General features: G+C 41.9%; 2 protein-coding genes across 9 annotated transcripts in view; one reads left to right on the forward strand and one right to left on the reverse strand.

Annotated features, from left to right (window-relative positions):
- CLCN3 (chloride voltage-gated channel 3) overlaps positions 1-298 on the reverse strand; it is a 117042-nt gene extending 116744 nt beyond the window's left edge. For both annotated transcript variants that reach the window (XM_074993036.1, XM_074993034.1), the window contains exon 1: positions 163-298. The gene's annotated coding sequence lies outside the window, so the exon portion shown is untranslated. The remainder of the gene's footprint in view (positions 1-162) is intronic.
- A 2818-nt stretch (positions 299-3116) lies between these two features.
- NEK1 (NIMA related kinase 1) overlaps positions 3117-26508 on the forward strand; it is a 141325-nt gene continuing 117933 nt past the window's right edge. For all 7 annotated transcript variants that reach the window (XM_074993039.1, XM_074993044.1, XM_074993041.1 and 4 more), the window contains exons 1-11: positions 3117-3238; positions 8159-8307; positions 8393-8489; positions 10818-10915; positions 12635-12718; positions 14594-14661; positions 14789-14875; positions 16665-16719; positions 19007-19207; positions 21133-21193; positions 24363-24520. In XM_074993039.1, coding sequence (XP_074849140.1) covers positions 8191-8307; positions 8393-8489; positions 10818-10915; positions 12635-12718; positions 14594-14661; positions 14789-14875; positions 16665-16719; positions 19007-19207; positions 21133-21193; positions 24363-24520 — 1026 coding nt within the window. In that variant the 5' untranslated portion in view covers positions 3117-3238; positions 8159-8190. The remainder of the gene's footprint in view (positions 3239-8158; positions 8308-8392; positions 8490-10817; positions 10916-12634; positions 12719-14593; positions 14662-14788; positions 14876-16664; positions 16720-19006; positions 19208-21132; positions 21194-24362; positions 24521-26508) is intronic.

Genomic DNA, 26508 nt, shown 5'->3' on the forward strand with positions numbered 1-26508 from the left:
GACACCCCCGGGCGCGGGTGACGGTGACACCTCCCCCGCCTCCCTAACCCAACCACTATCTCCTGCCCCCGCCCCAGGGCGGACTCAGACCAGACTCCCGCTCGCAGCCCGCAGAGAACGGAGATCGGACTGCCGCTCCCGTCCCGTGTCCCTCTACGGTACCTGGCCGGGTGGCGCCGCCTGCTGCTCTCCGGGGAGGCGCTCGCGCATCCTCCTGCTCTAGTCCTAGGCAGGGCGGGTGCCTATTCAGGGCGGGGCCCCCTTCCCTCACCAGCACTCGCTCACCCTCCCGGCCCCGGCCCCACCCCCGGCCGCGAGTGGGCGGGGCTTCCTTCCGCGGCTCACTTTATGTACGTCACTTCCGCCACGCTGCGCGACTCCTATCCGCAGTTACGGTGCCTGTAGAAAAAAAGCCGTGTTGCCGCTGTCCACAGACCCGGTCCTGTTCCTCAGGCTGGCGGGCGCCGCGCAGCGGCTTGCCCCTGGGCAGGGAGAGCGGCCCCTGGCACTCACACCGGAGCTCAGCGCGATGTCTTCGCTACACCGGCCCGCACGCAGCGGCCGCTCACCCCGCCTTCCCCTAGGGTAGCTGGTGACCCAGCGGCTCCTGGTCAGAGTACGTGAGCTGTTCCCCTCAGCGTGTCGGGGCCGGGCGGCGCCCTCGCTGTTACTAGCTGTTGTATCTGCAGCAGCACTCCTTCCGGGAGCCCAAGCTACCTCTTCTTTAAAACCCCACCCGACTCTAGCTGGGGACGTGCGGGTGTGGATGGAAGTTGGGTGAGGGATAAGACTGGAGTTATACCTGAGTTAAGGCTATGGCGGACAACATGAGCCCTGCACAGGAAGGCCTCGGCGTTCAGTTTCACATGTATGAAAATTAGGAATTGAAAATTGGAATAAAGGGCTTTTTTGAAGACTGGGGGAGGGTCCTTTTGACAGCTCCCCATCTACACGGGCGGCATGCAATTGGAAAGAGGCATTTTTGAATGGCTGTGGTGGCCATTGTGCTAATGAGGTACTCCATGTTCATGGTAGCACCTCATTATCATATCTTGAAGTGTGTCATTAGCAGCCCCATTTCAAAAGGCAGGGGTTCCTCCAGACATAGCCAATGTATTGTTTCTGTGTCACAAACATCTCCCCCAACCCTCTGTCTCCAAGTATTTGTGGGTTTTGCCATTTGTGGCTTCTCTGGACATAACTCCTGTGAATGGTAAGGTCTTGCTGTACAGCAATGAGCTATAACCATTGGGGGGGGTCCCAAGCAGAAATGTTGTCTGCTCTGACACACACTTCTGCTAATAATAGTTGATCCCAAGCAATTGCTTAGCTGCTTAAGCCTAGCCCTAGCTCTGGCTAAAATTTATTTGCACTGAAAGCATGAGTCCCTCCTGTCAGAGTGACAAAAAATCCCTGCTAGCTGGTACTAACACAGCTGTAATGTTCAGTTCCCAGCAGTGGTTGTGACAGTACAGCTACCTTGTTTGTAGTCTGTCCTCAAGTCCTGTAGTGAAAACAATAAACTTCAATGTGCTGTTAATTCTGAGCTTGTTTTATAGAGTGCCACTAATGGTGTTGAATTAATATTGAATGGATATTTTCTTGTGTTCTCTAACTGGTGTGTCTTTCTCCTGCTATTCAGTTTTTCCATGAGTCTTTTAACTTTACCCCACAAGAACAATTTGCATTCATTTGTGAGTCTAGGGACTGTTTCATAGATTGTTTTTCCATGTTCTAAGTGAAGTAATTAACCTGCAACAAAACAAATTGTCACTATCTACCAAAATACTGTTAATGTAGAAGGCTGAATGCAGAAAATGGACATAAAACCATAGTCTTGTTATTAATTAAATATAAAGCACCAATATTTAATATAAATTCAGATAAGTTTATTAATCTAAGGCCAAATGTATTCCCATCAGCCACAAAACTTGCTACAGAACTGAGTTCTAGGGAATCCAACACATAAGGATTCACATGCATGGAATTAGGGACACACGTGTCGCTGTGTCAAATATGAAAATTTATGCACAAGCACAGAAAAATGTCTGGCTGCTCTTATGTCTGCACCAGAGTGATCTGTCAATAGAAGTGACTGTTGGGGAAAAAAAATTCTTTCAACAGATGTCAGCCAGACTGCATAGTGGATCGAAAGACTGCCCAGCTGCTCTGTCAGCAAAACGGCCAACAAGAAGCACGGCAGGCAGGGTTGCTACATGTCCCAGAAACCCTTTCTGGACACGAGCTCCTCTTCCCCTGACACCCTCCCCTGCAGTGCAGACTTGCTGTCTGTCAAAAGATCTCTCTTGACGCATATCAGAGAGGTAGCTGAATTAGTCTCTCTCTTCATCACTTATTTGCACAGTAGTATGGTGTGGCCTGGTCCAGGCTAAGGTTGATGGTGGGGTGGAAACTGCTGAAATCATGATGGAACTCTTCAAAAACTTCTTTCTCATGGGTCCAGATGATGAAGATGTCATCTGTGTAGCACAAGTGGAGGGGCCACAGGACTTCTTGTTGTTTCTGTTGACAGAGGCATTCTGCCTTGTGGGAGCAGCAGAACACTGTTGACAAAAGTGCCACTTTCTGGCAATTTACTGTCCACAGAATGCTTAGGGCATGTGAAGACACTGCAGGTTTTTGTGGACAAAACTGGCGAATATAGACATAGCCTGATACAAACAGGGAAAGAGACATAGTAGAGACAGACATTAGCCCTTATACGCTTTTATACAGAGCAGCCATGCAGAGATGTCCATTCAAATCCACACACCTGCATGCAATGTATGTAGACACGCTCATTCACGGACAGTGTACCCAGAAAGACGTGTGAATGCGCACGCGCACACTCACACAGACACGGGTGCACATATGACATTCACTGCCGCGGTGACGGGCACGCACGTCCGTTCCCAGAGCCCGATGCTGCACAGGTCTGCAAACACCATCCATCACCTTGCTGAGGAGCCGAGCCCCGCCCCGCCCCGCCCCGGCGCGTGCAACCTGCCTCTCCGCTCTTTGCTATCACGTGCTTCGCCGCGCCGCGTTACCAGGGTGAAGCCACAATTATTAACCGGCTCGCTGGGAGGCGCAGGCAAACTTGCTGTGCCCGCTTGGCTCGTACCATCCAATGGGAGCCGGCGTTGGGACGCGCTCACCCACTACGGTGCGAGAAGCGGCGCTGGAAGGAGGTTGGGTTGCGCGGAGAGTGGTGGCGGCTACGGGAGTAGTGGGGAAGGTAAGTTGGGGATGGGGCGCGGCGGCTGTTGGGTTTGCCTGCTGGTGGGGGGCAGGACAGTGTCATGTCCACCCCCCCAGCAAAGGGGGTCGCCGGGGGGGAGTGTCTGTCAGCCCGGGGCTGGCTCGGCCGGGCGGATGGGAGGCCGGACTGGTGCCGCGGGCAGTGGGAGCCAGTTCGGGGGAGGCGGACCTGCGTTCGGGGGTCCGCGCTGCCCCGCCTCCTCACAGCGGCTGCGGGGCATGAGTGTGACCGAACGGCTTCGGGGTGGGGCTGTGTCTGGCCCTTAGCCCTTCCCATGCTGGCTGCAGCCGCCGAACTGCGGGGGCCTTGGAGGGCGTGGCGCCGTTTGGCGTAGCCTGGCGCCTTCAGGCTCCCGAGTCTCTGGCCATCTCATCTCGCCCGGCGAGTTGCAGTGCGATGTCTGCCCCCTGTTCCGTAACCCTCTGTGCCTCCACTCCCCCCCCCGCCCCCCATCCCCAGCGATGGAAGCAGCTTCAGTGGGGCCTTTCGTGCATCCCGATGTCTTTCCTGCAAAGATGGGCAAAGCCATTGCCTTCCCTGTGCAGATCTCTCCCCCCCCGCCCCCGCCCCAAGACAGGCATTGTGTTACTATGATGTCTCCAAGAAGCTAAGCATCTAATTAGGACCAAACTGGTTTTCTTATTCTCAGCTCTCTCCCTTCCAAAGGCTTCTTAGACACTGAAGGGTAGTTACATGGATGAATAGGAAGCAGAGTTGAGACTTTGTGGACAGTCTTAATTTTTCTGGTTCTACTCTTTTGATGGCTTCACTTTTCCACATATGCAAAAGTAAAAATTAAAATACTTGCTGTAACTCTCAGAGGGGTAGCCGTGTTAGTCTGTAAGCTTCAGAAAAAAGCAGTCCTCATGGTACCTTAGAGACTAACAATTTTTTTAGGTCATGAGCTTTCATGGGTAAAATCCACTTCACCAGCTGAGTGGGAATGAAAATTGCAGAATAGAAGAGGGAAAAAACATGTAAATTGTAGGACCTGTTGTTAGTGGAGTAAATTAAGTCAAGCTAGTGTGTTTCATTTGTAGGAAGTGATACATATGAATATCAAAGGCAAGGAAACTGCCTTTGTAATGTTAAGATCTTTACTGAGGCCAAAGTTAATAGTGTTAAATTTGTGAATGAAGTACAGTTCAGATGTCTTCCTCTGTAACCTGCTGGTAAAATTATTATAGAGGGAAGGTTAATTTTCAATCCATTATTGACTGTCCCAGGAGGTTAAAATGTAAAACTTTGTGTGTTACCATTTCTGATGTCTGATTTATCCTTTGGCACAGAGACTGTCCACTCTGGCCAATATATATGGCAGAGGGGCATTGCTGACACTTGATGGCATATATCATGTTAGTGGATGTGCAAATGTATGAATCCATGATGGTGGTTGTTTATGCAGTAAGGTCCTGTGATGGTGTCTCTTGCATGCATAGGTGGATTGAGTTGGCAACAGAGTTAGTTGCAAGGATAGATTCCTGGGTTAGTGTTCTGTGGTGGGGTATGAGTATTGGCTTCAAGTTGGCAGGCCTGTTTGTAGGTAAGGATTGGCTTGTCTCCCAAGGTCTGTGAGAGAGAGGGATTGTTTTCCAGGATAGGTTGTAGATTGTCAGTGATACACTATGGCTATGGCTACCCTATCTTTACATTTGTATCCGAAAAAGTATCTTGAAATAGCAACTCCACGGCTAAACACCAGGCTCAAAATAGCACTAATATTTTGAGTATGGTATTCTGGTTCTTGTACCCCTCATTGTATGAGGGCTAGGAGAAACTTCACAATACCCACTTACTTCAAACTTCATGCCATGTGGACATCACCAAGTTCGAAATAAGGTAACTCAAAATTAATTATGCAATTTGCTTTGCACAAATTGCATAAATTATTTCATGTTATGGCTGTAGTGTAGCTGTAGCCTAGGGGTTTGAGCCGTAGGTGACAAGTGGTCCATTATTTTCTTTGTTGGTCCTGTCTTCAAGTAGGTGACTTTTGGGTACTCATCTGGCTCTGTCAGTCTGTTTCCTTGCTTTCCCAGGTGGGTAATTGTTTCAAGAATGCTTGATAAAGATTTCATAGATTTTTGTCTCTGTCAGTATTATTGGACCACATCTGGTTGTATCTTAGGGCTTAGCTGTAGATAAATGATTTTGTGTGATGTCCTGGATGGAAGCTAGAGGCACATAGGAAAAACTTGGTCAGGAGGTTTCCACTTCAAGGTGGTGGTTATGTGACCATCATTCTTTTTTTTTTTTGTACTATAATGTCCAGGAAGTGGCTCTCTTGAGTGGACTGGTCCAGGCTGAGAGTTGATAATGGGGTGGAAATTGTTGAAATCCATTCTTCAAGGGTCTCTTTCCCACAGTTTCCTATAACGAAGATTTCGTCAATGCAGTATATGTAGGGGAGACATACTAGGGGATGGAAGCTAACGAAACATTGTTCTAGGTCAGCTATAAAAATGTTGGCATATTGTGGAGACAAGTGGGTAGCTGTCACAGTGCTGCTGACTTGAAGGTGTAAATTGTCCCCCAAGTTGGAAATAGTTATAGGTGAGGACAAAGTCGTGTAGTCAGCCAGTAAATGCTCCATGGCATCGTTGCGGGTAATGCTCCTGACAGCTTGTAGTCCATCCTCATGTGGATTATTGGTGTAAAGAGCTTCTACATTTGTGGTGGCCAGGATGGCGTTTGCAGGAAGATTACTGGTGCTGTGTAACGTCCTCAAGAAGTCAGTGGTGCCTCGTCAATAACTAAGAGTGCTGGTAGCATAGGGTTTATGGAGAGAATAGTCTTAACAGGATAATCCTGCTGTAAGGGTACCAGTACCTGAGGTGATGGGATGTCCAGGATTTATGGATCTTGGGTAGCAGTTAGAATACTCTTGGCTGGGGTTCTGGGTGTGTCTCTGTGTAGATTTGGTCCTGAGCTGTTGCAGGGAGTTTCTTGAGTAGCTGGTATAGTTTTTGATATTCCTCTGTTTGATGAAAGGGAAGAGGCTTGTAAAATGTGGTGTTGGTGGGTTGCCTGGCAAACTTCTGTTTGTAATATGACCTGTTCATGGTGACTACAGCATCCCTTTTGTCAGCCTCTTCAATTATAATGTCAGAGTTGTTTTGTGTTCTGTACAGTTGAGGTGATGTTACTTTGTTGTTCACGGTGTCAGCCTGTGCATGTTTTCAGAAGCACTTGGTGTAGAAATCCAGATTATCATCCCAACTGTCCATGTAGAATTCTTCTTTTGTGATGTAGGCAGTTCAAGGTTCATTGATGTGTTGGAAATATTCCTTCAGCTGGAGATAGCAAAAATATGCTTCCACATTCCTGCGGATTGTGTATTGTGTATGAGGGTATTGGAGCAGGAGGAAAATGCTGGAAGTGTTTGTGGTTGGATGGATAAGTAATGTTGTTAGGTGAGTTGAGGGTACCTTAGTTGTAGTTCCCTGTGACATGTAGGAGTTACGTTCATTTCACTTTTTTCATCTGTAGGGAGGTAAAGTGAGTGTTTTAAATGGCCTGTCTTGCTCTTGTAAAGTCCAGCTGTGCAGAAGCTTGCTGATTTGACAGTCTCTAGTTTTGAGAACTCATGTTGATGAAGGAAAACACAGTCTTGGTGTCAAAGGAGTTTACCGTCAATATGGGTAGAAAGCACAGTGCAAATACATACTGTACCAAGAGACTGTAAGATAATTGTGTAACTATGTAATTTTCATATCTTCACCACTTTAAGTATCACATGTCTCTTTAAGGTGGATAAGTAATTAAAAACATTACACTAGTGCTCTGGAAAGTTTTGATGGAAATGACGACAGGCTAAACTTCAAGCCGGGGTGCTGGTTTTTAGCTATGTAACCGTGCCTAATTTCCAACATAGGCATTCTGGTATTTTTGAATAATATGTATTTAAGCCATTCCAATTTTTCTCCTGAGGTGGTCTTCCACATACCATTAACGGAGAGCTAAAGGAGGTTAATTCTATAGATCTCAGTGAAGCAGAAAACTTAACATTAAATACTGACTCTGCTTGGAAACTGAATGCACATACTTTAGCTGGTATTTTCTGACTGTCCACCTGCATTCCATTAAGATGAAAGAGCTGAATTGGGTATGGTACAAAATATAGCTCTTTTCCAGATCATTCAAGTGGTATTGGTGAGAAGTTAAATTTTCATTAACTGACTTGCAAAGGACAAATGAAATTTCTTGTGGAATTGAAGAGTCAAATTAATTAGACAACAAAGTGAAATACAGTGTTTTTGTTTTTCTCCCTTAGAAAAAAAGGTGCCAAAATTCAGCTGCTCTTGGGTGGCTTACCCGCCCCCCCCCCCCATGCTCAGACAGTGCCTCAGCCCCCAGGCTTAACTACCCCCTCCCCACAGCCTCAAACCACCCTGTGAGGCTGCGGGGTGTGTGTATTAAGCCTAGAGGCAGGGGGGAGCTTTGAGTTTGTGTGTTTGGGGGGGTGTTAAGTAAGCCTGGGGTCCATCATAGCATGGCTTGGCCAGGCACAAGCTGCCCAGAAGAGCTCCTTGTACAGTGCAGCCATGCACAAGCCACCCCACCACATTCAGGCTTTGTTTGTTTGTTTGTTTGTTCCCCCCCAGCCTCAACTTGCGCCCGCATCCCCAGGCATTAACCCCACCCCCCACAGCCCCAAACTGCCCACTACCTACCTCACACAAGAGTGGCCAGGGGCTCCTCCACCCAGAGTGGCTGCTGGAGTTGCCTGGCTTGGCCATGAGCGATTTGGCCCACTCCATCCAGGATAAAACTGTTCTGGAATGCCATTGCAAGGTGTTCTGGCAGAAAAAAAGCCCAGGTGAAATGTGTAACTTGATCTGGCAGATACTAAGCCTTAGTACCCAATTAATGAAGTATGCTTTGTTTTTTGCTCAGCCTTTGTGTTAAGGATGCCTTAGAAAAGGACCATGGAGAAATATATTAAGGTTCAAAAGATTGGCGAAGGATCCTTTGGAAAAGCAGTTCTGGTCAAATCAAAAGAAAATGGCAGACAGTATGTTATTAAGGAGATAAACATCTCAAAGGTGAGTGATATTATTAATAATCAGTATTTCCTTTTTGCATTCTTGCTCTCTGAAACAGGATTTCTCTTTTTCTCCTTTTTTAAAGATGTCCAATAAAGAAAGAGAAGAATCAAGGAGAGAAGTTGCTGTGTTAGCAAACATGAAACATCCAAATATTGTCCTGTACCGGGAATCATTTGAAGGTGAGATCTAAAACTACAGACTGGAACCTGAACTAGTAAATGTACAATAACGTTGAAACAAGTGATGGTGTATGCATTTTTAAAAATACAAACCATTTGAAAAAAACAATCTTCCCCTTATCTCTCCTTCATCTCTTACTGGCCATGTCTACACTAGCCCCAAACTTCGAAATGGCCATTTGAATGGCCATTTCGAAGTTTACTAATGAAGCGCTGAAATGCAGATTCAGCGCTTCATTAGCATGCGGGCGGCTGCGGCGCTTCGAAATTGACGCGCCTCGCCGCTGTGCGGCTCGTCCAGACGGGGCTCCTTTTTCAAAGGACCCTGCCTACTTTGAAGTCCCCTTATTCCCATCAGCTCATGGGAATAAGGAGACTTCGAAGTAGGCGGGGTCCTTTCGAAAAGGAGCCCCATCTGGACGAGCCACGCAGCGGCGAGGCACGTCAATTTCGAAGCGCCGCAGCCGCCCGCATGCTAATGAAGCGCTGAATCTACATTTCAGCGCTTCATTAGTAAACTTCGAAATGGCCATTCAAATGGCCATTTCGACGTTTGGGGCTAGTGTAGATGTAGCCACTGTCTGTCATTCTACCCTTTAACTTTTTGTAAGCCACTCCTCCCCAAAAATAATGAAACAAAAACACTATCACCCACCAGACTTTGGGTTCCTTTACATATCTTCCCCCCTCCCGCCCCGAGGTTTAATTTAAGTAAAATGTTGAGTAGTTCTTGTTCCTTCTGGGAAGGTCCAACCAGTTTTTTTTTTTTCTTTTTAATGTTTGTGTCAGTCCTAAGCTCTAAATGTTTGTAGTTAATACATCAGTCCTCAGGACAGTAAGCTACACCATGTCATCATCAAAGAGAAGCTTGTAGCTTGCCGTGGTGGATTTTGATTGATTCAGGATGGGAATGACTGTCAAAGCCAGGATCCCCATGGAAGCCATGATTCCCTCTACCTCTAAGAAAGGTTGTACTTATCAGTGGTCCAGTATTCTGTCTAGATGTTTTACACCTTGGCCATGTCTACACTTGCTGAAAACTTCGAAATTGCCATGGAAATGGCCATTTTGAAGTTTACTAATGAAGCGCTGAAATACATATTCAGCGCCTCATTAGCATGCGGGCAGCTGCGACACTTCGGAATTGACGTGGCTCGCCACCACGCGGCTCGTCTGGATGGGGCTCCTTTTCGAAAGGACCCCGCCTACTTCGAAGTCCCCTTATTCTTATGAGCGGATGAGAATAAGGGGACTTCGAAGTAGGCAGGGTCCTTTCGAAAAGGAGCTCTGTCTGGACGAGCCGCGCGGAGGCGAATTGTGTCAATTTCCAAGTGCCGCGGCTGCCCACGTGCTAATGAAGCACTGAATATGTATTTCAGCGCTTCATTAGTAAACTTCGAAATGGCCATTTTGAAGTTTTTGGCTAGTGTAGACGTAGCCCTTATGTTAGGAGTCTGAAATTTATTTAAGGACCACTCTGTGCAATGATGGTAACTCCCATTTGTTTTCAGCATCAGACACTATGTGATTATAATGCTTCAGTGGTTGCCATACTCGTGTTTTATGCCAAAGTTGTGGGGGTCATTTTTAGTTGAAATAAAATAATGAAATCACACATATAACTAAGCACTTGTGTTCTATGAGAACATTTTAAATGTGCTCATAATTTTTGGTCTAATAATTTTGTGTTCTTATTTTAGTGTAGTAACTTAAATATCGTATGAGTATAGTAATCATGATATTTTATCATATGTCATAAATCTGTAGTTTATCAGTGTGTGAATAACCACACATAAAAGCATTGCATTTCACAGATCACACACTCCTTGAAGCATTATCCATACATGAATTTTTTTTCTACCCATCACAACATGCTGGGGTGGAGCTATAGAAAACAGCCATTATAACAGGAGTATAATGTATCTTTTTAGAATTTTAATTTAAAAAAATAAACAACAAGAGGAATTAATATAGGCATTGAAAATGTAATGAATTAAATTAGAACTTGAACATACAGCTTCTAGCATTAGGATAGTTGAATGTTGAGAAAAGAGAACTCTCTTTGATCAGTGCCCACTAACAACAAATTTAAGTACTGGTTTATGTGATACAGAGGAAAGAATGCTAGCTATAGAATCATCAATGCCAAAAATGGAAAGTGCAATATAAGCAGTTTACCTGAAGCTTGGCAAATAAATAATGGGTAACTGTTTCTTCATTTGTACGCTTAGTCTTTGCACCTGTGTGTCTTTGGCATGACGTACAGGCAACTTAATTTTATACAATAACATTTTTCAAAAAGCGTTGAAATGTTGTTTGTTCTTTCAGAAAATGGCTGTCTCTATATAGTGATGGATTACTGTGAAGGAGGGGACCTGTTTAGACGAATAAATGCTCAGAAAGGCATCTTGTTCTCAGAGGATCAGGTAATGGGACTTTTGGACTGTAACTTACATTATACAGTTTGTGAACACAAAAACACTTTGGCTACATCTACGCTTGCCCTTTTCTTTGAAGGGGGCATGGTAATCATGATGATGGGAGATTACTAATGAAGTGCTGCAATGTGTATGCAGCACTTAATTAGGCTAACTCCCCCATGCAGCAACTTCGAAGTGCCAGCATGCCATGTAGACACAGGCAATGCAAAGTGCCTTTACTCCTTTTTGGGTTATGTGGCATGCTGGCACTTCAGTGTTTGACACTTTGAAGTTGCTTCGGGGGGGGTGGGGGAATTAGCCTAATGAAGTGCTGCATATGCATCGCAGCACTTTATTAGTAATCTCCCATCAGCCTAAGTGTAGATGTATCCTTTGAGTACTTTTGGATCTGTTTTGATGAATATGCTTATTTTAATATAGATGAGGACTTCATAGATATAGCTATAGAACTTTATGCTGCTTGGAACATAGACAAACTTTGTTAATGGAAATGCAATAAGAGAGACATTGTAAGTAAATCAAACATTAAACCTGTTGGATTTTTTCACTTAAAGTTTTCTCTTACCGATTTTTATTATTTTATTGGTATTACATTAGGGTAATTTGTTGGGCTTCTGATGTTCATTTATTAAATGTCGTGAAATCAAGATCAAACTTTAAGGTTTCACCCAGTATTAATCCATTAACTCAAAAGTTCTTCAAAATGAAAACATTCAGTCTGATCTTGAAAATGTAAACTGATTCTTTCTCTTCATGGCACATCCTATGAGGTCCTAGTCAAGGATTTGTGAAGAGGATTTTATCTTCATGCTAAAAATAAGCAGAGACTTCATCATGAAGGATGAAGATTGTGCTTAAAATTCAGATATTTTTGCTTTTGTTGCTCCAGAGCTTGTAATCTTCTATTGTGCTTCGGTGTTTGTGAATAGTAGCTAATTTTAACAAGAAGTGGAGAGATTCTTGCACCTCTAGGTATGAGAATCTGGCAATACTCTTCGCTGGCAAGCTTTGGGAATACGTTGGGCTTATACTGGTAGTATACTAAGAGGGAGCGATGAAAAACATTTTAATTTCTCTCTAAATCGTTACCAGTTAATTAGGAACTACTATTCGGAAGTGAAAGTTATACCACACTACTAAAATAGATGTGTATGGGTAATTTGAGAAGATGAAGGGTGTAAATACAGTACTTTAATTATTTTTCGCGTATGGAAAAGTTAACCTTTTTTGATAAACTTGTATAAGCCATTAAATAAGAACTATTAAATTCATTTTGGCTTGCTAGGACTTAGTCTCTTGATTTGATGCCACTTAGTCATATTAGTAAAGTACAGAAAAGAACAATATGAAAATGGTAAGTACTGCTGCCAGTATGGAAACTTCAGAATTTTTGTTATGTTTCATTTCTTCATGGATTATAAGAAGACACTGTGTTTATTTGGTCTGCTCTTAAGACACTGTATTGCTGTAGCAGCGGAGCATTCCCACAAAAACAATTAAGTATGCAAGACTATGTTCCAAAAAAAATTATAACCCAATTACATGTGTGCACTCAGCTTTAACATTACTTTTGAAGATAGTAAGTAAGTAAAACTTATATAAAACTAACCCTTGTTTTATTTTAAAGGCCTTGAAAACTGGGGGTGGGGGGCAGGGAGCAGATAAAAATAGAACACTAACCCTGGCTTTCTCTGTTATGTTTAGATTATGGATTGGTTTGTACAGATTTGTCTAGCACTAAAACATGTGCATGACAGAAAAATTTTGCATCGAGATATAAAGTCACAGGTATGCTGGCTGGTATCTTCAAGATGAATTACAGTAAAATGATTATATGCTTGATTTCTTTTTTGTTTTTAAAGTTAGCTCCCAACTGGGCAGGAGAAATAACCTGGGCTTATATAAAACTACCTTTTTCCTTTTGACTTCAGTGAGCCTTGAATTTGCACAAGTAAACAAAACAAACTGCCACTTAGCTGGGGTACAGGCTTCCAAATATTTAACACCTTCCTGTGGTGATTTAATACACTTTGGCTACGTCTACACTAGCCCACAAACTTGGAAATTGCCGCGCAAATGGCCATTTCGAAGTTTACTAATGAAGCGCTGACATGCATATTCAGCGCTTCATTAGCATGCGGGCGGCCGCGGCACTTCGAAATTGACGCGCCTCGCTGCCGCGCAGCTCGTCCCGACGGGGCTCCTTTTCGAAAGGACCCCCGCCTACTTCAACTTCAAAGTAGGCGGGGGTCCTTTCGAAAAGGAGCCCCGTTGGGACGAGCCGCATAGCGGCGAGGCGCGTCTATTTCGAAGCGCCGCGGCCGCCCGCATGCTAATGAAGCGCTGAATATGCATTTCAGCGCTTCATTAGTAAACTTCGAAATGGCCATTTGTGCGGCCATTTTGAAGTTTGGGGCTAGTGTAGACACGGCCTTTGGGTAGATCCCTAGTTATATAAATATTTAAAAATTGTTTAATTTTGCAATTTTATATTCAATATTGCTTATGGATACTATAATAATCATTAATGCCTTCTGAGTGAAGATTTTGGGACTCAATTTTAACTTTGAGTTATTTGACTTACTTCTTACAATCTAGAAAAAAAAAGACCTGTTAGACTTCTGTGCATGGGTTGTTGGGGTTCTTCTGCTATACAGATACAGCTGAAGTGGGGCATTTACTGCATAGCTTTTACTTCTTGCACAGAGGAACTTTAATAAAGTTTTATAAGTGTTTTTAGACACATAAGCCCCAAAATGAAGAATGGAACATCTTTAAAGTCTAGTCTCCTATGGGTTATGAAACCAACACCAACAAAGTGCACATACATGTTTTATTGTCTCTCTGTATTCAGTGCCAATTCATGCTGATAAATATTGGAGTTTTACTAGATTCTTGCTTTCTGAATCATTTAAAGTAGGATACCTGTTTATTCCAGAAATGTCTGCTTACAAGAACAGAGAAGGCAGAGAACAAAAAGTATCACAAGGATAAAAACATTCCTCCTTAAAAAAAGACTCTGGCCTGGTCTTAAGCAGCAGCATAATTGATTGAAATTTGTGGTTTAAGGGGATAAGAAAATCACCTCCCTGGGTGACATAGCTTACATCTAATTAATGCAGTGTCCACACAGTGTGTTTTGGTGGGAGATGCTGTCCTACTGACATAGATTCCACTTGTGGAAATGGAGTACGGAAGTTGACAGGAGAGTGCTCTGCAATCCACCTAGAGTATCTTCACCAGACCTGCTAAACTGACACCATTATGTTGATTGATTGCAATGACACCAGTTTAGAATGTAAAAGTAGATAAGGTCTAAAAGATACTTGCTTATCCCCTGACTTGGTTTTATTTGGAGGGTATAGTAGGTAGAACTGACATCTCCTCTCTCTCTCTGGTGATATAGTGAGGCAGGTGCTTAATGTTAGGCATTTCTTTAACCCATCTGCTCCCCAGGTCTGGTGATAGGCATTTATACGCAGATGTCAATGATTCTTTTAAGAAAGCTAAACAAAACTAAACCAACTTCTATTCTTAATGGATTGCAACCAATTGGAGCAATGTAAAATATGTGTTCCCCTTTCTAACTTTTTTGGTACAATTACATGCTTTTGTTATTGCATATGAATTGTAACTGACTTTTTATCCCTCTCCTGTATTTAGAATATATTTTTAACCAAAGATGGAACAATACAGTTGGGAGACTTTGGAATAGCTAGAGTGCTTAACAGGTAACACTTAGTGCAGTTCTATATACACTAATATGAGTAGTTTGATCTAGCAAAAATGGATACTACATGCCTATGTAACTTATGTAAGCTAGCTAACATTCATTTTAGTTTTCCTTTTATATTCTAGTACTGTGGAGCTAGCTCGCACTTGCATAGGAACACCATACTATTTGTCACCTGAAATCTGTCAGAACAAACCTTACAACAATAAAAGGTACAGTAAAACATTTCACTCAATAGTTAACTTTTTAAATTTTGATTTATTTTGTTTAGAAATTCAGAGTTCAGTCTTTGATCTCTAACATGCTTTTCCCTTTACTGTATGGGGTGAGGGGAAAAATATTGAGTGCATGCATAAGTACAATACCTGACTTCACATATGAGGGCCAGGGCAGTAGATCACCAGTAGTTACCAGATTGGGTCAATTGTAGTGCTGTCTTATACCATAAAGGTAATTTTCTCATGCCACAACTGTTAGGAGGAGTCACTGGTCCCCTCTTCTTCAATCTCATGTGCATTAGCCAGATTCCATGTACAAATTTACATCAGTACAGAGTTGTTTCACCAGGTACAAAGGTGGAGGAACTTCTCTGTTAATGATTTTTGGGTTTGGGAAGGAAGGATATGCCTAAGACTAAGTTTAGTCTACCTCAGAAGATTTGACCCAGTCAGGGTCGATTTTCTAGAGTTTTGTTCTGTGAATGCATAAAATGGTGCTTTTTGGGGTCAAAGTTGACCCTAAAACTCCTTGTGAGTGATGAGGATTAAGGAAGGTTGACCGGAGAAACACTCCTGTTGACCTTCTTCCATGTAGATAGTCATAGCAGTCGGCCACTGATAAGTCAATTTTAGCTACGCAACTGGCATAGTTAAAATTGCATATCAGTGGTCAACTTCTATGCCTAGTATAAACATAGCCTACCTTTTTGCTCCGCTTCTTTTCTCCCCCTCCCCCAATATTTCCAGCATGACAAGTAGGACTTGATTCCGTTCAGTATGTGCAGCAGGTTTATTCTAATCTGAGGCCTTGTCCACTGGAGTGAGGAGAGTAAGAGTTCAATGGGAGAGTTTCTCCTGTCAACCCCATGGAGTTGGGATGCCATGGTAGCTCGAACTAAGGTACGTCAAGTCCAGCTATGCTTGTCACGTAGCAAAAGTTGTGTACCTTAGTTAGACATTGGCCCCCTAGCAGACCAGGCCTGTCATCTGCACGAAATTGACGACAGGGTTAATCTGTATTAAACTGTCTAAACATTAATTACTTAAATGAAATTAAAAAAAGAAACATACAATGCTTTTTAATTACTTCAGTGCTTTAGAAATTTCCAAGTTGTGTAGGTCATAGTCTGTCGCACTCTCATATCTTGAATAGAGATTTCTTCTACCATTCACTTATCCATTTTATTTCAATCAGATATCATAGAGACAAGTGTGGTTTTGATTGTTACATGAAAAATCTGGAGCCAAATATGTGGTGCTATTTTAGTTTGGAAGAGACATGTTTACCTTTTTTTAAATAGGAATCTAATGTATTTTGCAAAATACACAAATGCTTAATTTCTGTTGCTTACTGCTTTGAAGGAATGTATTCCTAGAACAGTGGTACTCAGACCTCGGTGGTTCAGAAGCCGGATTAGGGATCAGCATTGCCCAAAACTGCCACAGTAGTGTGAATTTGTATTTTCTTTTACTATAGTACTATTTCTTTTAAAAACAGTAGCAGGAAGAAGATGTTCAGGTTTATTTATATAATATGTGTAATGTATGCTTATGGCAAATAAGTAATTAACTTATAACAAGTTGATGGCATAGTCAAAACATCCTGATTGGTTAATGGTTAATTCGTTAGGTATTTGAATAAGTGCTGCAAAAAGCAGTAGGAGACGCATAAAAAAAAAACCCACCTCCCATGGCTCTCACACCAGTTTGAGGATCACTCTTCTAGATAATTTGGTATTTTTGGACTAATAAATAATTTTTCAAGTCTGTTTTCTTTGTTTAGTGACATATGGGCTCTTGGTTGTGTTCTCTATGAGATGTGCACACTTAAACATGCAGTAAGTAGAAACTTTAAAATACTTTGGTGGTATTACCGTTTCACAAGCATACCCCTTGTTTTGCCCATTGCCAAATTTCCGATTGACTTATTGTATTTGAGCTGATAATGGACTTCTCATGGTATACGATTGCTCTTAAAATGAACTTTACTTTTGTGACCACCTCTTACCCACATAACTGCTGATTTTTGGCCAAACTCCCTCTCTTCTTTTGACTCCTGTCTTGCACATACGTGCACTATACTTAGCAATGTATTTTTATGCTTCCTTTTAGTAAATTGTGTTTAGCAAGAAAAGTACGTGATGGCAAAGGTACATTAAGCACAGTGTAGAGTTCCTTTTTCTAACAATGCTGTGAATTTCACATTTAACTAGTGATCAGTGAATTCAGTCTACGTCTTTTGATGCAGTAGCTTTTACAAGATTCCTTTGTAGCATGAAGAAATTGTGTGTGTGTGTTAAGATGTTTATTATACCTTACTGCTCATTACACCTTTTAGGGTATCTTGTTTGGAGACTGTCCTTTTATTCCTAGTATGTTTTCCTCCTGGTATATTTCTTTCCTTTTTGTTTCCATCTCAATTATTTATATCTGATTTATTTAAATCTGTTGCCATATTTATATTTATAAATATCAAATTTATTTCTGAAACTGTTTATCCAAAATTACTGTAACAGGAACTGATAGTAGAAAAATATTTTCAGGTAGCTTGTATGTAATCCATTACTGTTTCACCTGCCTATTCAGTCAACATTCTTCAGACATTATAAATAGGAAAATATAATTATAAAACAACAATGTGAGAAGGGGCTTCAGAGGCAGATGTGATACTGAAAAGTATTTATATATATAATGTCATAAACTGGGATACAAGTGATGTTTCTTTAACAGTTCGTCATAGTTGGCTTCCAGCAGCCTGCGTGTAAACAATATTGTTGAATAGAGTATTTAGTGCAGGGGTGGGCAATAATTCTGATGGGAGACACTCCACAAAATTGGTAAGTGGTCAAGAGCTGCACTCTTCTGTTCTAGGACAAGGAAGCGTGTGGTCTCGGGTGGAGGAAGGGTGCAGAAGGGAGTGTGGGTTCTGGGAGGGAGTTTTGGTAAAGGTGTGGTTTGTGAACTGGGGCAGGAGACTGGGGTGCAAGAGAGCTTTCAGAGGTCAGGAGGACGTATGTGTGCAGGAAGGATTTTGACCTGGTGTAGTAGGCGTTGCAGTGTCTAGGAGGGGTTGTGATCTGGGTCAGGAGTGGGTGCAGGGATTTGGGTTGTGATCAGGGGTAGGCAATTAGGGTGTAGGGTCTGGGAGGGGAATGTGACCTAAGGAGATGCAGGGTCTGGGAGAGGGTGGAGGCTGAGGTACCAGAGGTAGACTCTGGCTGGGATGTGCGTATGTGCTGGGCAGTTCCAGGCCAGCAGTTTCCTCAGTCAGGCTCCCTGACTTCCATGCCCATACAGACCTTTCAGAGCAGCCAGCTGTGAGGGCCATGTGCTGTTCTGAACACTGGAAAACTGGCCAATGGGAGCTGCAAGACTGCGCTGGGAATGGAGGCAGTGTGCAAAGACTCTTCTACCCCTCCCTCCGAGCTCACAGCATTCAGAGAAGCACATGTGGCCTTTATAACTAGCTTCTCTGACTGCTGTGCAGGGTGGGACAGGCCGGGAGCCTGTATGAGGCTCCCACTTGGCCAGGGGTGGATCGAGTGACTTGGTGGGTCAGCTTCAGTTCCATGAGCTATATTTTGCCCACCCCTGGTTGAGAGTGAATTCTAGAGAGGTGCCAGAGTCTACAGTTCATGTTGAAATCTCAGCATGTCTCAGGATTCAGCCCTAAATGAACACAGATCTTTTAGAAAAAGCCATCTCTGAGAACAAAAAGATGATGAAGCATTGACAACCTGGTAAACTAAAAGGAAGGAAGCTTGCAACCTATGTGCATTTTACTCTAAAACATTGTTTTGCATTGTTAATGTCCGTTGCCCAGCTCTGGGAACAATTTTTGGTTAGCTATTGGTACAGGACAAGCAAAAAGCACAAAATGTCTTGAGGAGCCAAGAATTAGTTTGTCTCAGTTTTCATTGTGGAGGAGTGCTGTAAAATGAAAACATTTAGCATAAGATTACTCAATAAAGATAAAAATTGAGATCTGAGACCTTTTGATGATGACCCTACAAATATGTAAAGACATTATTTTTATTTTAATATGTTAATGTAAATAAGTCCTTTGTGGCTGTGCCAGCATGACAGTCTCTGTGATGGTGTTCCCTAATTTCTTTCTTGTAACAGTTTGAAGCTGGCAACATGAAAAACTTGGTACTGAAGATAATCTCTGGATCTTTTCCTCCTGTTTCTCTGCATTATTCCTATGATCTACGTAATCTGCTTTCACAGTTATTTAAAAGGAATCCTAGGGATAGACCATCAGTCAACTCCATATTGGAGAAAATTTTTATAGCCAAACGTGTAGAAAAATTTCTTACGCCACAGGTATGGAAATAATTTTAAAATATCTATAATGCTATCCATTTAATTTATTGTAATGTATTCAACTATGTGCACTTTTATTATAATTATATACAAATTTAGAATAAGTATAAGCTGCTTATGAGAAATTCTTCAAAAATATTACAGTAAGAAATAAAGAACTCGTATCTGTTTAGAGAAGAAATTGTTAATACTGTATTTAGGAGTTGTACTTAAAATGAACTAATAACAAATTTCATATTATTGGCATTTCAGATTTGTTTAATTTTTTGTTCCTGAATTTCAGTAATTCAGTTGTCTATTTTGAGTGCATATACAGTTAAACTTGTTAGTCTTTGATTTATCTGAGCAGATCGCTACTCATACTATGGAGCTGACAATGAATTTAGTAACCTACTAATACCATTTTCTTTAATTTGCAAACCTTTCCAATGAATGGCTTGCACCTCTTTAAGAGTGAACCAGATGGTGTGTGCTGTGTTATTGTATGTTCTTTTTAAAGCAACTCTGAAATGTTTTAAATGAACATAGGAGTAAATCCTAAGGAAATTGTTCAACATGCCTTTTCATGTGCAGTTCCATATTCAGATCTGGTGGTAGTATTATGTTAAAATCACAATATAAAGATGAACAAAATAGCTGAGTAAACAATACTGGTATTAATATATTTTGGAGATGCATATAAACAGATTATAAAAATTATTTAAGTTGAATCTATATACTTAAATTGAATTCCAAATGAACTTTAAACTTGCTTTCTTATAAAACTTGAAAATTCTCTTGGAATTTCTTTACAGCCAAAATAGGGAATAGACGATCTCTCCATCCACTGATGGGAAGCAAATATTATTATTAATAGTTTTGGGTTTTTTGTTCTTTGCGAATGTTTTGGGGACTTGACTGTCCAATGTTAGCACTTTCCTAAGGGTTACCAAGTTTTTCCTGAGATCCGATATTGCTCTTTGGGCCTGCATTATCTTGGAATTTTCAATGGGGTCTGAATAGCCATGGATTAATTAACAGTAACTTACTGTATGCCAAAGAAAATATTTCCTCTTGCATTCAGAGAAGGGACTGAATGATGAAATGCTTTCACTGACACTTGTGCTAATCAATTGAAGGGATGTCATATTTTCTTCAAATGCTTGCGCCTGTCCATTCCAATAGGTAGGTGCATGCACCACATGCGTGATGATCAGAAGATTTTTTCCCTTATAGTACCTGTGAGGTCAGCTGTGGATCCCCTGGAGTGATGCCTCTGCTTGCTCAGTTCCTTCTTACTGTCAGTGATGGTTGTTGGAGCAATTTATCTCTTGCTTTGTAAGGCATCCCTAGCTTTTCTCTATATCTTGTTCTTATCTTATTTTAGTAATAGTGTTTAGTAGCCTTTTTGATTAAGGAACTGAGCAGGCAGCAGATGAGTGGGGACCTATATAGATCACCTCAAAGGGACCTCTGTATAAGTCTCCACAGCCAACCTGGCAGGTACTGATAGGGGAAAAAAATCTTCCAAAGATTGTGCATGCGCAATCATGTTGCAAGGGACATTAGCAGTGTATCTCAAAGAGCAACAATTATTAAAGGTAGGTAAGGTAAAGCTTTTATTTTATTTTTTTTAAAATGCCCTGAGACCCTTTTCTGAAGATACTTTAGGAGGCATGGTTGCAACTGCATTTTAACTTGAGTGAGACATCTCACAGTAAATAACATTAGATATGTGTGTGCATTTTAACGGGGTGAATATCTGCAAATAAAGCTTGCTTATGGCCTTTTACTTTCACTTGCATTGCCTAAGTGTTTTTTCTAAGAAGGCTTTATCCCTGTTTTTTCCGTTTCTGTAAGCAAAGTGAAGATTTCTGAAAGACATTAATCTTCTTCAGCAACTTGCATAAAAATTCTAGTTAGTAAAATAACTTTTTTTTGTTCAGCTTATTGCAGATGAGTTCAGTAACAAAGTGGTCCCCAAGTCTGGTGCCCATGCTTCACCAGGTAAATATGCACAAGTGCTCTACAGTTATTTTCAGTTGCATTAGGAAAGTTTGTGTTCAGATACAGAATTTCTTTTAACCTGATACAAAACCAGCCTTTGAAACAACTAAGGAAAGTGTGTATGTGTAACCTAGAAACTACAAATGAGCTTCCAGTATTGAAAGTTTACATTTTACTGATGTCATGTTGTTTTCAGAATTAAGCAGATTGCTAATACAGGGCATCAGTCAAGGAATTAATCAATATTTTTACTGTACAGATATTCTGTCCACTCATAACAAATTGGTATTGCTTCTCACCTGTGCCTTTTGGAAGGGGTCCAGTGTTGCTTCTGGAAACTTCAGCTCTGAGTCATTCAACTCATGACACCAGAATTTCTGCTGTGATGGCAGAACCAGTTGATGGTTCAATTTCTCACAATGCTTTATCTTACAACTTTAATTTTTCTTTGTGTTCATTCAGTAGGGATCTTACAGCTCTCCTCCCCCACTCTGCAGATGGGAATCACTGCAGCATTGAGGGGGTAGCCTTCTAGTTTTTCTGATGCAGCACTATTTCCTGAACAATTTAGTACATTTCCCTCTTCTCTGCATTAGCAGGACCTTTTCCCTTTGTGCGAGCCTTCACAAAGTAATATCCTTAATTTATATTCACAAAGGACAGTTTAACTATCCCTTCCTTGATACTGCCAGAGTTACTCAACCATGTGTGATGCTGAGTAGCTTAGCAAGGCAGCAGTGTGCCACCTCCTTCTACTTCCATATCACACAAACCATGGCACTGGTAAGTGAGGTAATTGCATTGATACTGCCAGTAACACCCTCCTTCGTACTGATCTTAGTACTGCAGCTATTTCTCTGGCATAAAGGCCTCTTTGTGTCTTTGGTATTGGAATCTCCTTTCCTGGAAGATGTTACTTCACCATGCCATGGTAGTTTTTATCACTGTGTAGGTCCTTTCTTCAGTGATGATGGTGAAGGGGAAATCTATTGTTCATATCATTCCCATCTGGACAACTCCCTGACCGGGTTCAGCAGAACAACCTCAGCACTAACTCACTCCCCAAACTCATGTGATAAAGACCTCCCTTAATACCTCAGTCAATGCTTTCTCTACTTTATGGACCCTACTGGGACCCATGGGCAGTGTACTGTGACCACATATTGTGCCTCCCAGTAAGAGGGAGGTCAAGGCATTCCCCATCATCTTCAATGCTTGAACCCACTGTATCCTTTCAAAAGAGCCATCCAAGGAACAGGAAGAGACTTTGGATCAGGAGGCCATCCCAGCTGTTTTCTGTGTGCCTGCAGTGATGCAGAATTCCTTTCTGGTAAAGAGGTTTGGGATTATATTCTGTCCAGACATTGCAGCAAGGTGCAAAACCCCCTGTTTTGGCAGTGTTTCTTGGGTCTCAGTGTGATTTGTGACAAGCAGAGATTCCTAAATCAGTGGGAACGAGAAAGATATGTTTACATCCATCAGTAGGAAGCAATTGTTGAAAAGAACTAAACATATCCTCTCCTACCACCCGCAACTGATAATTCTCAAAATGAACACTTGTGTGTGAGAGTTTAGAGTTGCATAAGTGTCTTGTTCTCAGTGAAGGTATCACATGGTAGTAAGGCGCTACTGAGTTTCTAAGTAATTCCTTAAATTATAAGACTAGCTTTTACATAAGAAAACTTGTTTCGTCTTACTCTATTGTATTATTTACAATTTTAATTTTTAATTTCTTCCCAACTTCTATGAAGTACCTCTGCTACTTGATATTCGTTATGATTTGAGGTGAGAAGCTGGTAACAAGAATAAGAATTTGCTTACATGATGATTTTAATTATTTCAGTGGTTTCAGTCCCTGTTTTTGCCTCTGTAGTAATTTGATAAATGACTGGAATACCATCATAGGAATTCCAGAGATCAGAAGCATTACCAATTTGTTATAAATGAGAAACTGCAGGTGAGACATTTCTTTCTCCTTAAAATTTCATGGCTGGTGTTTATAACTTGGTAGAATTTAAGGGGCGCTCTCGAGTCTGAAAAGGTTATAACATTTTCCCCCCTGCCAAATGCACAGCTTTGTTAAACTATGGGAGAGTCAGGAAAAAGAGATGTTGCATGAACCTCTACAAACTCTGGGGCTACGTCTACACTAGTGATACCTTTTCAAAAAAGCGAGGGTTCTTTCGAAAAATCCCACACAGCATCTATGAGCAAAATGCCTTCTTTTGGTATTAAATCAGAACGCAGCACTTTTTCCGGCAGCTCTCTTATCCTCCCAGGTGAGGATTATTTCGGGGGAAAAAAATGTGTGTAGATGCCCTGGGGGGCCCTTGTTTTGAAAGAGCAGTTCTCTTGCTGCTGGATTTTTTGATCCACAGCCGTTCTTCTGAAAGAGTAGGGGCTGTGTGGATGCGCTCTATCAAAAGAGCAGTTTTTTTTTTTGTCTGCTTTTCTGTGTGTGGACACGCTCTTTTGAAAAGTTTTTTTTTGGAAGAGAAGTTCTGGAAGAACTTCTTTTGGAGGATCTCTGTAATGTGGGCATATCCTCTGTCTCTGTGTGTGTGGCTTTTTTTTTTTTTTTTTTTTTTTAAAAGACTTTGTCTTTTTCACACACAGGCATCCACAGATGCCCAGTCTGAAGAGGTTCACACTACATTTCTTTTCATGTATCTCAATCTACACATATTTTGACTCATGACAAAATAGAACATCTTCTATATATATTCTAATATTGGTATGGCATGCAAGCCCAACTACTGTAGGGAGCAACGTAGGTGACTATCCTTTAAACTTCATACAGTTGCATCTAGCTTATTTAGATGAGGGAGGGGAAGACTTGTGAAGACACTACTGAACCACATTTGTGTCCTAGTTTGGATAGGTGACATTTCTCTTGCTCTGCTTCTCTGGGGAGAGGAGATGACTTTCACTTTTTGGAAGCAAAGTAAGAAGAAGATGCCATCTTGTTAGTTCTCTAGTGACAGTGGTGAAGTCTTGGAGTGAAGTTGTCCCCTTTCTCAAATAAATAGCCTGAATCAAGTCTGCGTCTTTTGTCCTGATAATCAATCAGGTAACTTGAGGTAGAGTAATGCAGCGATACCCAAAGAAGACCAGCTATGTAAGTTTTTAACTGTGAGACAAACAATTCACATTTCTGTCCTTTTTCTAGTAAAAAGACCAGCTCAAGGACAAATCTGTGCTTCAGCTGTGCCAGCTCAGAAAATTACCAAACCTGCTGCAAAATATGGAGTGCCTTTAATGATCAAGAAATCTGGTGATGCAGCTAAAAAAAATCATGAGAAGAAGCCTTTAGCTAAATGTAGACAGGTGAGCCCACAGGAGCAGTAATAATGAAGGTGTATATTTCCAGGAGTTTATTTTAATTAACTAATTTGACTTATTTTATTTAAGCTTTTTAAAATACCACCCCTTTAGTGTCCTAGTATTGTTGCTTTGCATTACATCTTTTGTACTGACACAAATCTACACAAGAAACGGTTGCCTTTAGGTAAAACAAACATGTACCCTGCTTTGTTCCTTGTTTTGTAAGTCAATATTGATGAATTTGGGAGATTGTGAGTTGTTTGGTTTGGAATGCCACTTAAGCTGGCTGCAACTTGAATGATTTCAGTGACCTCACTTTGTGGCAGTATTAGGAATACTGTAACTTATAAGTGAAGTTTACAGAGGCCCTTGAACTATTTTTAATCACTATTCAAAGTGTTACTTATCTGTAAAACAGGGATGATGATGATACTGACCTTTTATAAGGCCCTTTTGAGATCTGTTGGAAAAGCACTAGATAGGAGCTTAGTAGTATTTGATATTGTTCCAGTTAATCCATTTAGTGTTCAGATCTTTTTTCTTATTTATTAGCAAGTTATAGTTCTGCATTCACCTTCAAACTTAAACATACAGTGCAATGAGTAGATGGTATCTCTAAGCAAATTGTGTTAATACACAATATATACCCCATAGTGCAATGGACTCTTCAGAGAACACAGAAATTGATCTAGATGGAGGAGAAACTTACTTTTAAATAAATAGATCCTGTTCTAAAGCAACTGTATTTGTTTGGAGGGCTGTAACAAAACCATGGCAAAAAAAAAAATGGAAGCTAGTTAGGCTGCCGTTTGAACTGGTTATGCTTTAAAAGATTCTGTGTGTTTCAGATGGGGGTATTACAGGTCTCAGATGGACAAAACCAAATTCTGTGTTTGAAAATGCATTAGAGATCACAAATTCATTAATATTACAAAGTAGAGAGAGAGAATGTTTGGAGGAGAAAACTGCCATTAGGGTGTGAAATAGGGTCAGGATGATACAGATACATCTGGCAAAGCTATGTTGTTGGATCTTCACGCTCTCCTTGCATGCGGATATTTATAAGTGCTGTTACATAGCTTTACACCGAGACTCAATGCATTCAAGTTTCAAAATAAAATCAAAATTAAAACACTAGACCAGGGGACGGCATCTTCCAGCACACATACCACGTACAGCACACAAACTGCTTTCCAGCAACACTCAGCCAGTTCCCACCATGGGGCTGCAGGATTCTCCCAGCTGGGGTCCCTGTGGCTGCTGGGCTGCCAGCAAGGCTTCCTGCCCCTGTCCTTCTCCTGCTGGTGGGCTCCCCCAGCCACAGCTGAGTTCCACCCTCCTTTCCCCAGGAGCCTGCTTGCAGTCTGCAACTGCACTGAGAGCATCAACCTCTTTAGAGTGGTCGTGTTGTAGTAGCGACTGCTGCTGTAGCAAGGAGCCTCCATATGGACACAGCAGGTTGGGGTGGCCAAACCCCTCCCTCTCCCAGTGTGAGAGTAATGCCTAGCGCTTGGGGCAGCAGCAGTCAGTGCCTGCTGCCTCATGCCTGCTGCTCCCCAGCATGCTGTGGGCATGGGGAAAGCTCCTTGGGTGTTGGCGGGGGGTGGGAGGGGAATGTGCAGGCAGGCTGGTCTGTGGTGCTGCCAGCTGGTGTTAAAGATCACACTGCAGGGCAATCTGGAAACCTTTCTCCTTCTTTCTTCCCTTGGGACAGTGGCTATATCTACACTATGAGACAATATTGATTTTAAGTCATCTAGGCACTTGGAAAAGTCAGGCTGTCCTCACTGTAAATTCCATTAACTCAATTTATGGAGCACTAAAACTGACATAATATTGATATCATAATATCGTAGTAATCTGATGAGTGTAGCATTCAGTTTGAATTTAAAATTCCGAATGAAGGGTAGTGAGCATGTGCCGTGTCTTTAAATCGAATTCATTCATCTCCAGACATGTCTCATATGTGTCCCACAGTTCTCCACTCTGGC

This window comes from Carettochelys insculpta, chromosome 4 (assembly GCF_033958435.1).
Source record: "Carettochelys insculpta isolate YL-2023 chromosome 4, ASM3395843v1, whole genome shotgun sequence".
Taxonomy (NCBI): domain Eukaryota; kingdom Metazoa; phylum Chordata; order Testudines; family Carettochelyidae; genus Carettochelys; species Carettochelys insculpta.